The 13,415-nt window shown below is 44.3% G+C and overlaps 1 protein-coding gene across 4 annotated transcripts in view; it reads left to right on the top strand.

The window, feature by feature from the left end:
• The window catches only part of MEGF6 (multiple EGF like domains 6), a 204,916-nt gene that overhangs the window by 74,049 nt on the left and 117,452 nt on the right, over positions 1 to 13,415 (top strand). For 3 of the 4 annotated variants that reach the window (XM_083452048.1, XM_083452047.1, XM_083452049.1), the window contains one exon: positions 4,973 to 5,095. The exons of the other annotated variant lie outside the window; for it this stretch is intronic. In XM_083452048.1, coding sequence (XP_083308174.1) covers positions 4,973 to 5,095 — 123 coding nt within the window. The remainder of the gene's footprint in view (positions 1 to 4,972; positions 5,096 to 13,415) is intronic. 4 annotated transcript variants of the gene reach the window in all.

Here is a 13,415-nt window from a genome sequence, read left to right as displayed (position 1 = left end):
CTTCAAGAAGTCTGTTTCTTCTTTTATCACCAAGCGCTTTAATCCACCTTAACTGCACAAACCTACATTTCTGCTAGGAAACCAAACCCCTCCCTTAAAACGCTGACAGTCTGGAAGTGTCCTTAGTTATAACTGACGTCTGGGTTGCATTCAGAGGGGTTTTACTCAAGGTAGACCCATTGCAATTTAATGGGCCCAAGCTATTTACCGTAGATTCCAGCGTATTAGGTGACTGGGCTGCCAATCTGGGGGGGTCGACTTATACACCCGATCTTATATGTGGCAGCTTCGCTGGGCAGTGGCAGTGGGTGGCAGGCTCTGTTCCACACTGGGAGGAAGTCGCCCAGTGAAGCCGGCTTAGCAAAGCTGGGCAGCTTTGCCGGGTGGCATCCTCCTGGCGCGGAGCCTGGAGCCCACTGCCGCTGCCCAGCGAACCCATACCCGGCATATAAGACGACCCCCAACTTTTTAGAGGATTTTCTGGGGTTAAAAAGTCGTCTTATACTCCAGAATCTACGGTATTTTAGTGGCTATACTCTTAGTTTGACTACTGCTGGATGCAGCCATCTGTCTAAGATGAACCCCAATCAAATTCCGAAAGAGCCAAAATTGTCAATTTCAACACGATGAGGGTGGATGGCAAAGATAGGTGTGTAGCTGTTTTTTTTTAAAAAAAGATCTGCCACCAGGGGGCAGGATCCTTCCAAAAACAAGAGGCATTGTGGGGTGGAAAGAGATGAAAAGGTGCTTTCAAGAGAGATACTGTTTTTGGACAAATTTGTTTGGGGCACTGGACGGGTAATTAATGCTACTCTTTTTATGGTGGGCACCACATTTAGGCATTGTCAATATGATTTTAGTTTCTTGGAGGTCATTCATTTCACTGGGTCATCTCTGAGTAGGACTACCACCGAGTACAGCCCTATATCTGCAAACATATTCTTTATTTACATCCCTTCTTTTTCTCCAAGGAACTCAAAGTGCCCTACGTGGTTTTCCCTGCTCCTCCACCCCAAGAGGTAGGTTAGGCCCAGAGGCAGTGACTAGCTCTGGGTCACACCTAGTGAGCCTCATGGCCAAGTGAGGATTTGAACCCTGGTCTCCCAGGTCCTGAATTTAAGGTGTGGGGAAATGAGAATGTGAGCGAAACTGAAATGGATAGGTTTGTGGATGACAGCTCCTCCTGGAAATGCAATCCACCAGTCAGGGCCCATAAGGTTTTCAAGAGTTCCCTGGCACATGCATCCATCCCCCGCCTCCTTGAGCATGTTGTGACAGCTGAAGTCGCCTGGAACGCACTCTCCCTTGGCTGGACTCCCAGGTCAACCGTTTCTGAGCTCCCTTCTGAAGCCGCCTGGCAGCCCAGACTTAAGAGCCGCCCGAGCCCAGTCTTAACGCTTTCTGCGTCAAAGGCTTTTCACCCAAGTCGGATCTCTGCCAGTGTTTCCCTGAAGTCCCTTAACTGTGGTGTCTTCCTGTTAAAGCCCTGGTCATTGAACAGTAACAGGATGGGTCCAGTCAACAAAGCACAAGCTACCTTCTTCTGGTGCCCCAGCAAAGTTCTCTGTAATTGCGTGAGACAGGTTCTGAGGATGAAGAAGAAATTTTATCCGGGTTGCATTTAAAGGTAACCCGCTGAATTTGCACACACACACCCATTTTCATATAATTTTTGTTACTGACTTTTGATAACTCCTAAACATCAGATCAGTTTCTTAAATAACAATAACTGACCATTAATCATTTGAATCGCAGGTACATTTGCACTCGGCAAACTGCCCTCCTTAGAAAGAAATCTGATAAGCCCAAAGTATCTAAATGGCAGAGCTCAAGTAATCATTTTTGGGATAGAGAGTGTGGTTTTATTTCTTACAACAGATATCAAGGCACACGGTTGCTCAGCCCACCAGTATATGCAAATGTCTGGCTCATTTAAGAATCTTTATTCTCAATAATGATGGAACTCACAGGTGGAGAATACTTTTATTTTTGCATGTCTTTATTATTTGTAAAGGGGATATTTGTATTAGTTAATGCTTTATTACCCCTTTGGAGCTGCACTGTATCTTTGTGCTTTGTACTTAGCCGTGATTCCTGCATCGCAAGGGGTTGGCCTAGATGACTGGGTATTTTCCAACTGTGATTTTATGATTTTGTCCTTCTAGACTGTGATGCCTTATTCTTTTACACTTCTGAGTCTTGATTTTTCCCCCCCTTTTTGTTAACGTCTGCACTTTTTTAAAAAACAACACAATAAAATGTTTCTTTTTTAAAAAAAAATAACAATAATTGACGTAACCTAGTAAAAAATAAATCTTGAAAACAATATAAACAAAGAGCAAACATTGGGCAGGGTTTAAAGAAGAAGAAGTATGTAATAGTCTTTAAGGATCATATTGGGTAAGTATAACACCAAAAAGTCTTTTATTTTGCAAATTCAGGAAGAAGGGAGAAGACACACAAAGAAACAAAAATAATATATTGATGAACTTCAGCTTTAACCAGATCCATTTAAACACCAATGGTGGAAACCGACCATATACTTGGTTATTGTGGATTGGGAGGGGGGGTCAGTCTGGATGATTCTCCGAGTCCCATCCAATTCTTGGGATTCTGTATCTGTGGATGTCAAATGTATGAGAGCAAGCTTGCCCAACCTGTCCTTTTGTCTAGCTCATGGTTTTGGCTGATTCCCTTAAGCACCACGGTTAGCATAACCAAAGAATTTGCTCCATGCTGTAGAACAAAAGGGCAGGCCTTTCCTCAACCCCCTCACTATCTGCTAGGTAGGAGAACAGTAGATGGAGGGGGAGTTGGGGAGCACTGAGCAGAAAGCAGGCTGGAAGCTGGGGACACAGAGACATGCTTGATCTGTGCTGGATCCAAAGCTGTGACTAATGGAGAAGCAAACAGTACTGATTCTTCTCAGACTTAAGCTTGAAATTTTGGCTAACCTATATTAAGAACTTTCATTCTCTTGCTAATTGTGCTGTTTTATTTTGAAATCTTTAAGATAATAGTTGAGTTCCCTGTAAATTACGTTGCTTTGAATGTACGTATACTTTATGTTTTGCTTTTTTCGGTATAGTCTACTTTATATTTGACTTGATTCTGGATTGTTTTATTTGAGTTTCTAATGTAGGTTGTAAACCTATTTGAGAGGTTTTTGCTTTCTTTCTTAAAAATATATAGCTCCTCTATCTTATCCTCAGGTTGTATATATGTGTAAATAAAAACATACATCTCAAAGACACCATAATCTCTGCTGACCTTCATTCCAAGGAAACAGAACCCAGGGTAAGCTTCTGGAGTCTTGTGCTGCTCAGAGATTGTGGTGGCATGTAACAGTATTGACACAACTCATAAACTAAACTGTTCTACACTGACTTCTGCACACTTCTAATTTAAATGTTAGCTTTTCCAACAGTGCAGTATCTCAGACCTTCCTGCGCCAGTAGTTCAAATCAGCTCCAGACTTATCTCTCCCAAAACCTTGCAATCCTGAGTTGCGCAGCAGTCAATAAATGTCCAACTAGCTCCCATCTATAAACAATAGCACCGTCTTCCATTTAAAAAAAGATTGAGGAGGGCTAGTTGTAGTGCGAGGGTAAAAGATGACACTTTACTAAAGATCCAATTTCTTGGAAGGCTGTATCCCAGAAGGCTTTAATTTGCACTTTCTGGAACAGTACACTAACTGAAACAGAGCCATCCTTCGAAATTTGCACTTTCCTGAATTTTGAAATGCGTTTCTCTCGCCAAGGAAGGCGCACCAAGAAGAAGAAGAAGAAGAAGAAGAAGAAGAAGAAGAAGAAGAAGAAGAAGAAGAAGCAGCCTGCATTGGGATCAAGTGTCCATAAAAATATACCCCTTAGTGAAAATGGAGATGTCAAAATTACTTCTTTGCTGGAAATTAGAACCATAGGATCGAGGGGTTGGAAAAGGTCCCAAGAGCTGTCTAGTCCAAACCCCAAATGGCTGTGCAAAAATGGGTACATTAGGGAAACTGCCTTACAAAGATGTGTGTATTAGGAGAAATGTATATCAAAATGCTACCAAATTTCCATGAAGTTGTTTTTTAAAATTGCAAACTGATTATGTGGCGTAGTGACAATATGCCTTGGACAGGTAGAAGGCTCCACCCACCTCTCATATTTGACCCAGAAGGTTGATCTTCATTTGATATTTGAAGATGACTTAAGAACAACCATACATTTTTTCTACTTCTCTGCCATACCAGGATATATTATGGAACACACCCACCCGATTTGCATTAATTTGCACTTCTGGAGCCAAAGCCATAAATGTCCAGTATTCAAAGTGGGCATGGAAATTGGGACCTCAGTTAATACATTACATTGGCAATGTGGGGACTGCCAAGTCCACCTTGCTTCCATGCAACTGGGGGTTTCATGGTGCAACATTATTGTTTGCAAGCTCTAGTGGGACAGTGCAGCTCATTGGGGCCATAGCTCGGTGGGAGAGCACCAGAACTGAATGCAGGTTCCTTGGCTAGCATCTCCAATTAAAAGGATCTGGTGGTAGGTCAGGTCCTTGGGCCTGACACCCTGGATAGGTGCTGCCCATCAAGCCTGGACAACAGTGGTCTAGACAGGCAAAGGGTATGGCCTGGCACAAAGCAGGTTTCTATGTTGCTGCCTTTTGTAGAAGGGGCATAGCTCAGAGAGAGTGCATCTGCTTTGCATGTAGAATGTCTGGGGTTTGATCCTCCCTGTCTCCAGTTAGAGATGGGCTCATCCGAGCTACTGAATGGCAGTGTAGACAATGCTGAGCTAGATGGACCAACAGTCCAGCTTAGTGTAAGCTAACTTTTCTGTGTACCTATGCATAAAGGTCAGGCATGGAACTTGGGGAGTGGATTCACATGCATGGCCCTAATCCTTCCTCCACTGGACATCGGCATTAAGTACCAGGTAGAACACTGAGTTGTTTCTTCTTCTTTTGCTCGCAGATGTGAACGAATGCGAAACCGGGAACGCAGGCTGCGAATCCCAGTGCTGTAACACAATTGGAAGTTTCTACTGCAAGTGTCCCGAAGGATCCAAGCTTAAAGATGATGGGAAGGCCTGTGAAGGTAATGACAGCCCATTCAACCAATCACTGTATCATTGGAGGCGGTTTGGGCTTTCCTAGGTGCCAGTCCCTGCCTGCCTTCTTACTTGCAAACAGTCCAGAAGTTGTACTGCCTGTCAGATCCCTCCTCTTAACTATTAGGTTGTACCGTTGTATACACTACATCCAGAGCAGCAGATCTTCTATGAGACAACCCTTACGAAACACTGCATTTTGATGCATTTTTCACCCAAATCGGCTTTGATTCAAATTGAGAAAAGAATGACTGAGCTGTATTTTAAGCCAGTGATGTGTACTGGGACCTACTGTAGTCCTTCTTGAGCTCAGCAGGGAGGAGAGAATGGGAACAAAACCAGAATGAGTTGGCTCTGCCTGTCGTTGGCTCTGACTCTGTCAGTCACTGGCTTTGGCTCCACCTACTGCTAGCCTCCTTGCCTTCCATTCCACCAGTTCCAGTGATCACTAGCTGTTGCTGGAGGGTTTTATCCCGGTGTGCCCCGTTCAAAGCTCAGTTTCATCTGAGAAGCAATTGAGCTTGGGCCTTCAAAAAGGTTTCCCCCCACCTCTGCTCTAACAATGTTTTGGAAAAGTGTGTTTATGTGTGTTTAATTGCTAAGCCGGATTTAAGTGGATTAGTCTGCGCTGTCTGTTTGAGAGAGGGGTGGTGGTTTCACTTTCCAAAGGCAGAGAGTTTGACTTGAAGGAAGTGAGTTCTATGGTTTCGAGTGCCCACGACCAACTTTTCATGCCAAATGCGGCACATGGCTTGGGTTGCAATATTTTATTAAAGAGAAGCAGGCAGATACAATGCTCCTGGTCTTTATGGTGTGTGATCTGCGGCTTTTAAAACAACATAGGTTGCCTTTATAATGGCTGTTGGCCTTCTTTGTTACTATGCTAGTTTATGTGAATAGATGCAGTCTTCTAAACTATCATCTTCTACAAAAACAGAACACATCTCACCATAGCGAGGCAGATGGAAACCAGGTGTGCTGTGGATCTGTTCAAATCCCATCTGCATTGTATGTCTAAATCAGCATCATACCACTTTAAACAGTTGTGGTCTTCCTTAAAGAATCCCAGTATCTATAGTTAGTTGGTGAAGGGTGCTGAGAGCTGTTAGCCGACCCCCTCCCAGAGCTTCAATTCCCATCACTTGTAACAAACTACATTTCCTAGGATTCCTTAGAGGATGTGGGTGGTGCTGTGGTCTAAACCACAGAGCCTAGGGCTTGCCGATCGGAAGGTTGGCGGTTCGAATCCCCGTGAAGGGGTGAGCTCCTGTTGCTCTGTCCCAGCTCCTGCCAACCAGTTCGAAAGCCAATCAAAGTGCAAGTAGATAAATAGGTATTTCTGTGGCGGGAAGGTGAACGGCGTTTCTGTGTGCTCTGGTTTCCGCCATGGTGTTCCGCTGTGCCAGAAGCAGTTTAGTCATGCTGGCCACATGACCCGGAAGGCTGCCTGTGGACAAATGCTGGCTTCCTTGGCCTGAAAGTGAGATGAGCACCGCAACCTTTGACTGGACTTAGCCATCCAGGGGTCCTTTACCTTTTTTACCTTAACCCTCTTCTATAGTTTCCTCAAGTAATCTGAGACCACGCCTGCATATTTGCCTTTGCTCCTCACACTTCATGCCTCTCTGGGTTCTGGGAGACCTGGGGGGGAGGGGAGCTTGTTGCAGCAGGAGGGGGGAGAAACTGTGACTCTTCACCAGCCTGACTCATCTCTGCCTCTTGGCCTCCATCCTCCCACTCACCCGCTTCAGCATCTGCCTTTGATTCTGCACTGCTGTCTGCCACAGGCTCTCCCAGCTCACTAAGCCCTGTTGCCTTCTCAGCTTCCAACACCACTTCTTCCCAGTCTGCTCCCTCTGACCACTCATTGTCATCCCACCACCAGTCCCAGGCTCTGAGCCGCCTTCTTCTGAGCTTCCCCAGCTGGTTCCACCCACCATTCCTCTACATCCAAACAGTCCATGACCTGATACTGATCCTGCTTGAGTGTTTTTTGCCTGGCTGGAATGTGTCCTTGAATTCTGATAATGCCTTTTTGCTTGCCTGGATGGAGAACAGAGAAGGGGGGTGTGTGTAGAAGCTAGCCATGAATTAACACTTGTCACTCCACCCACTTTTGCCTCTGGCCACGCCCACCACTGCCACATGACCCCTGGAAGGAAATGAGACTCCTGAGCTGGAAAAAGATTCCCTATCCCTGAAATAGGATTCCTCCACAGAGAAAACTGTCGTCTGCAAAAAAGAAATAGAAAAAAAAGGGGGGGGGCACATTCAGTTCATATTTATAAAAATACACCCACACGCCCCAGATGTGAAATTGTTTCAAGATGTTTTATGGAAAGCGATTCATAAAAATGGAATCAAATAAATAAATACATAAATAAATGGATGGTTCCATACAAGGAGTGTGAGTGCAAATAAACAGAAAGGTATATTAACAGGACACATAAAACATTTAAGTACATTTTTCATATATATATTTATAGTCTTTATTGAAAAAATAAAAAGTACAAAATTACAAGAGTAAGGTAAGACACAAAAAAGAAGAAACAAGAAATAGTACCCATGTAGAAAATAAAGCAGAGCAATAACAATGGCAGCAAAATTATATCGTGTACATTATAAAAAAAAATGTGTGTGGGGGGGGGGGGAGAGAATGCTATTGTATTTAACCAGACCTTAATCTGATATGGTATTTATGAAAATGAATTCCAAATATTGTTAAATTTATCCATGGCAACTCCATGTTTCTTCACAACTCGTTCATGTGTAGCGAGTTTGTACATACAGTAGACCCTCTAGTTACGTACTGCACTGGATACGTAACTTTTGGGTTATGAATGCGACAAACCCGGAAGTGTATATTTCTGGGTTTCGCTGCACGTGCAGAAGCGGCGCCTCTGACTACGGACTTTTCGGGTTGTGGATGGACCCCCGGAACAAATTTAATTTGTATCTGGAGGGTCCACTGTATCTTCAATGCAATCATTAAAGGGAACATTTTTTTTTTTTTAAAAAAAAGCACCCATACAGGATTTAGCAATTCTGCAAACGTCGCTTACAAAATAGAAACATTTGCAACTGACTCAGTTACATAAGGATTGTGCGTTCCTCAACCAGGAAGGCTGTATATACCATTTCTAAAGACTTTCTCTGTTCACTTTTGCCCCTGGTCCCACCAATTTCTGGCATGTGGCCCCCAGGAGAAAATATGGCCCTTGCACTGGAAAGATTCCCTATTCCTAAAATAGCAGATCCCTTCAAATATAGGACTGTCTTGTGTAAAATAGGTCACCTGCTCTTATTACCATTCAATTCATAATTCTTACTAGCCCACAGACCTTCAATTAAAACACACACACACACACACACACACACACACACACACTCCCAGATATTTGATTTCATGGAAGGAGTGGGACCTCAAATACACAAAAAAGGTATATTAGCAGGAAAAGTAAAACCTTTAAATAGATTATTTGTTATTTTTTAACAGACATTAAAAAAACCCAGCGCCCATTAACAAATCTGTAAAAGTTGCTCACGACTCTTAATAGCTTGAAACAGAAACTTTTTTCAGGTGATTCAGTTACATAAAGAATGTGTGATCCATAACACATACCCTTTCTAAAGGCTTTCTTGGAAAGGGAAAAATCGAAGCAGAACTAAGTTTGGAAAGTACAGGCTGAAACAACATGGAGAAGGTGGAGCCACAAGGTCAATAGGTTCAAGAATTGGCCGTGGGCCCTGACTAGGCATGGGGCTTGGAGGCTATCTATAAAATGGCCCCTGATATTGGCCCTGGCAGTAGGACGCACATTGCCCAATTGCTGGCTGGCGATAGTCTCTCCACATGGATGGGGAATTTCTAGATCTCTAGATGCTGCTAGACTCCAAGTCCTTTGGGACTCTCCCTAGGTGACTCCCACTCTCCCCGGGACACACCCCTTGTTGCTTTTGCTTGGCTGGAGTGGGTCCTTGAAATCTGAGAGTGCTTGGATGGAGGATAAAGAGGGATAATTGGGTTTCATTCCATGCCAGTCCTACTCAGGGTAGCACCATCAAAATGAATGGCCAGGACTCACTTAGGCTCATAAATTTCAGGGGGTCTGCTCTGCATAAAATTGGCTATGACTCTGTGAATGTGTGTAGAAGCAACCCCACTGGACAAAACCAAAATTAGCACTCGTTGGTCCTCCCATTTTTTGCTTCTGGCCCTGCCCACCACCGGTGCGTGGCCCCTGAAAGTTGTGTAGAAGAGCACATTGCCTTCAGACTCCAAAAGGTTCTGTTCCATTGCATGAGCCAATTCTTCATGGAAGCCCATATTTCACAGGGCCATGCTTAAGTTAGTGTCTGAACCGAGGCCTGCGAAAACCGGTCTGGTCTGGGGAAACTTCAGCATCTGTCCAGATCACAACTCATCAACCACATCCTGAAAGAGAAACCATGCAAGCGAGTTGTGCCATGACATGGTGAGTCACAGTCTGGAGATGTGTCGGAGGGTTCAACCGTCTGGTTTTGGTGAACTTCACGGCCAATGTGCATTGACTTCACCATATAAAAATCAATTGGCTCTGAAGCATATTAAACCAGCAAATTTCCTTGTGTCACCTCCCGTTAGGTGACAGAGAGAATCCCCAGAAGGAATGACATTTTCAGGGGTAGATAAACCAGTGGATTTGTGATCCATGTCTCGTTCATGTGCTTTCACCCTTGCATCTAATCTTTCGTGTTTCCACATTAACTTGCAGTTTTTCAACCCATACGAAAATTCACATATAAGCACCACTTTCCAAACACGGATCAAACCCAGCTCAGTGGTACAGCATCTGCTTTGCTTGCAGAAGGTCCCAGGTTCAAATCCCGGCATCTCCAGGAAGGGACTGAGATAGGATGCTCCTCCCAGACCCTGAATAGCTGCTAGCGGTCAGTTTGTAGACAAGACTGAACTGAGTGAACCAACATTCCTTCAAATTCTTTCAAAATACAAAGCAAGCAAGCAAACTGATGGATATCTGTGTTCTGATCCTCGTGTTAGGTACAGATCAGAGCAAACACTTCAAAGACTGAGTTCTTCATACTTCTCTAGACACCAGTGTTTGATCAGAGCTATGTCGGGATGGATTTGGTTACAGGGATAAAATGCACCTTTGCTTTAAATGTGCATTAAAAGCAATCTGGGAGCATGAAATACTCTTGGTGGGCTGGATGTTCAGGAATTTTAGCAGTCATTTCTTCTTCTTCTTCTTCTTCTTCTTCTTCTTCTTCTTCTTCTTCTTCTTCTTCTTCTTCTTCTTCTTCTTCTTCCCTTGCTGTTAGAGTATATTTTATTGGGGGGTGGGGAGATTGAAATATTTCCAGGCTCCTTGCACTATCAATATGTGTGAAACGAACACTGTTGCCCGTATCTGAGTCAAGCTAAGCCATTTTTAATTTCCCCAGAATTCCCCGGACAGGGATTAGCCCGTTGAATGATTAAAGGTTTCTCAGCCATCAGGGGGAAATGAACCATCTCTTGCCGACGCTTTGGCGATCCAAGCCATGCATTGCTGTTTTGCAATAAAGATTGGCCAGCAGCCTTGGCTAGCATTATATCTGACCCGCGCATTAGCCTCAGACTGACCTATACCTTTGATCCAAACTTGCGATCACCTCACTCCCCCCCCATCCTTCTCCTCAAACAGCTGGGCTTGGAAAGATTAGATGTTCCACGAGGGGATATAGCTCTTTTGATGCTTTCAGTTGTGACTCGGCTGGGGGAAGGGGGCAATAGAAGGTCTTTCATAGCTTGTGAAATCATTTCCATCTCATTAAATGCTTCTATACAGGGAAGAGAAGTGGAATCTGGCCCATTACAGCAAATGGGGCATTGGCCCACCAGCCTCAGCCTCCACATGCCTGCCTTTCTACTTACAAACAAACCAACTGTTGGCTCTAGCGCCTCCTACTGTCAACCTCCCTGCCTTCCAGCCCCAATGGACACCAGCCACCACTTCCCACAAGACCAGGAAGGCTGCCTAGACCATTTATAAAGACCCCATCTGCCCAGTTTTCCCTCTGCTCCCTGCAACTATTGCAATGTGGTTCCCCAGATGGTTGACTTGAAGGGGGAAAAGAGTCCCCCTATCACTGAAATTGAGGACTCCTTCAAATTTTATTTTTTTTATTTAGATTGTATGCATCCCTCCCAGAGTGGGAGTCTCCACCTGCAGGTTTACAATCTAAAGCAAAAAAGGGCACACAAGGGGAAAGGGGCAGGGAGAAAAGAGAAGAGGTGGGAATCACACTTGGCTACCAAACAAAGGACTGTCCTCTGTAAAATAGGTCCCCTGCTTTTATTACTGTTCAGTTCAGTTCATATTTCTTAATAGCCCACAAACCTTCAAATTAACACAAAGACACACACACACACACACACACAGAGAGAGAGAGAGAGAGAGAGAGAGATTTGATTCCATACCTGGAGTGGGACCTGAAATACACAGTAAGGACATATTAACAGGGCAATTAAAACATTTAAATGGATTCTTATTTTCTTTTAAAGGAAAAAAAAACATTAAAAACAACTGGCGCCCATTAGCAAATCTGTAAAAGTTGCTTACAACTCTTAATAGCTTTAAAAAGTAACTTTTGCAAGTGATTTGGTTACATAAAGGCTGTGTGATCCATAACCGGCATGGTTACTGATACCACTTGTAAAGGCTTTCCTGGAAAGGGAGCAAGCAAAGCAGAACTAAGTCTGGAAAGCATAGACTAGAACGACAAGGAGAAGGCAGAACCACAAGGTCAAAAACTGACTGGGCATGAGCTTTAGAAGATGCCTAACAATGCCCATAGTGTCCATTCACTGGTTTCATACCCCACAAGTGTCCCAGAAAAACTGGGACATCCCGTTTTTCCCTGCGAGAGCACAGCGGCCATTTTGGGCACTGTGGTCTCACACGGTTTTGCACTGAGATCTCACCCTGAAAAAGCACTTTTTTGGGGGGGGGGAGCTGCGAACTCACACAGCTCCCCAGAACATGTGTTTTTGGGTCTCATGCTCTTGTGCAAAAGCATAGCCCTGAATGTGTGGTTCTCTCCAGGGATGAGGAAGCTGTGGATCTCTAGATGTTACTGGGCTCCAAGTTCCGTCATTCTAGCCATGGACCATGCTGGCTGCAGCTGATGGAAGTTGGAGTCATTCCAAACCTTTCCCAGCCCTGTCTTGTTCCTGGCCCATTAGCAGATCCTTCCCATCTTCCTTCCTTTTACTTTCACATGTAAGGGCGACATCTGAGTTAGCTAAAATGGTGCCGCCCACAAGTAGTCGGACTATAACTCCCATCATCCTTGACCCATCAGGATGACTTGGGCAGATGAGAGCTGGGCTTCACATTTTTTGCTCTGCCCATTTCTGAATCTGGGTCCACCCACTGCTGGTATGTGGCCCCTGGAAGGTTTTGCAAAAAGGAATTATTATTATTATTATTATTATTATTATTATTATTATTATTATTATTATTAATTCACTTGCCCTTCAGCCTAAGGCCCCAGGGCAAGTTGCAGCACTAAAATGCAATAGTTAAAACTGTTTCAAGCAATCTAAAATCACAAAATAAGGTGGGTCTGAAAACTATACATCTCAAGTGGCAAAAGAGGTGCCAGACACACCTCTGTGGAGAGGGTATCCACAGGTTAGGAGTCACCACACAGAAGACCTTCTCCCAGGCCACTACTCACCCTGCAAGCCTCTGAGGGCAGAGGAACTACCAAGAGGGCCCCATCTACCAATCTCAGCGTCTAAGATTGTCTGTAGAGAAGGATATTTGGGGCCCGAGTTATTAAGGGTTTTAAACATTAGCGTGACACACTGTCCAACTTTTCCAGACCCCAAACTACGGCGTGTGTCTTTCAGGATGCACTTTCAGGCAAGTCATGTGACCCGCGCCTCATTCTTGCCCTGAAAAAATGAACAGTTTTTATGAGGTGACATTGTGGCATCCAAAATGGCCACCATGATCTTGTATGATAAAACCGGGGTGTCCCTCCCCCCCGGGGGTATGACATGAGCACCTTGAATTGGGCCTTGAAATGAACTGACAACCAGTGTCGCTGTTTCAAAACTGGGGCTATATGAAATTTGAAAGGGACCCTAGTCAGTAATCAAGATGCTGAATTTTGGGCCAATGTGGCTTTCAGGCTGAGCAAGGTCCTACTTTAAGATGCCTGTGCCAAAAACACTGCAATGGATCACCACAACTGTGACAATTCCCCTGCGATCCAATCAGGATTATTTAGGAGCAAAGGAAGCTTTCTTGTTGT

Source organism: Podarcis tiliguerta (assembly GCF_965153285.1).
Source record: "Podarcis tiliguerta genome assembly, chromosome: 8".
NCBI classification, from domain to species: domain Eukaryota; kingdom Metazoa; phylum Chordata; class Lepidosauria; order Squamata; family Lacertidae; genus Podarcis; species Podarcis tiliguerta.
This window is presented reverse-complemented; position numbering and strand designations above follow the sequence as displayed.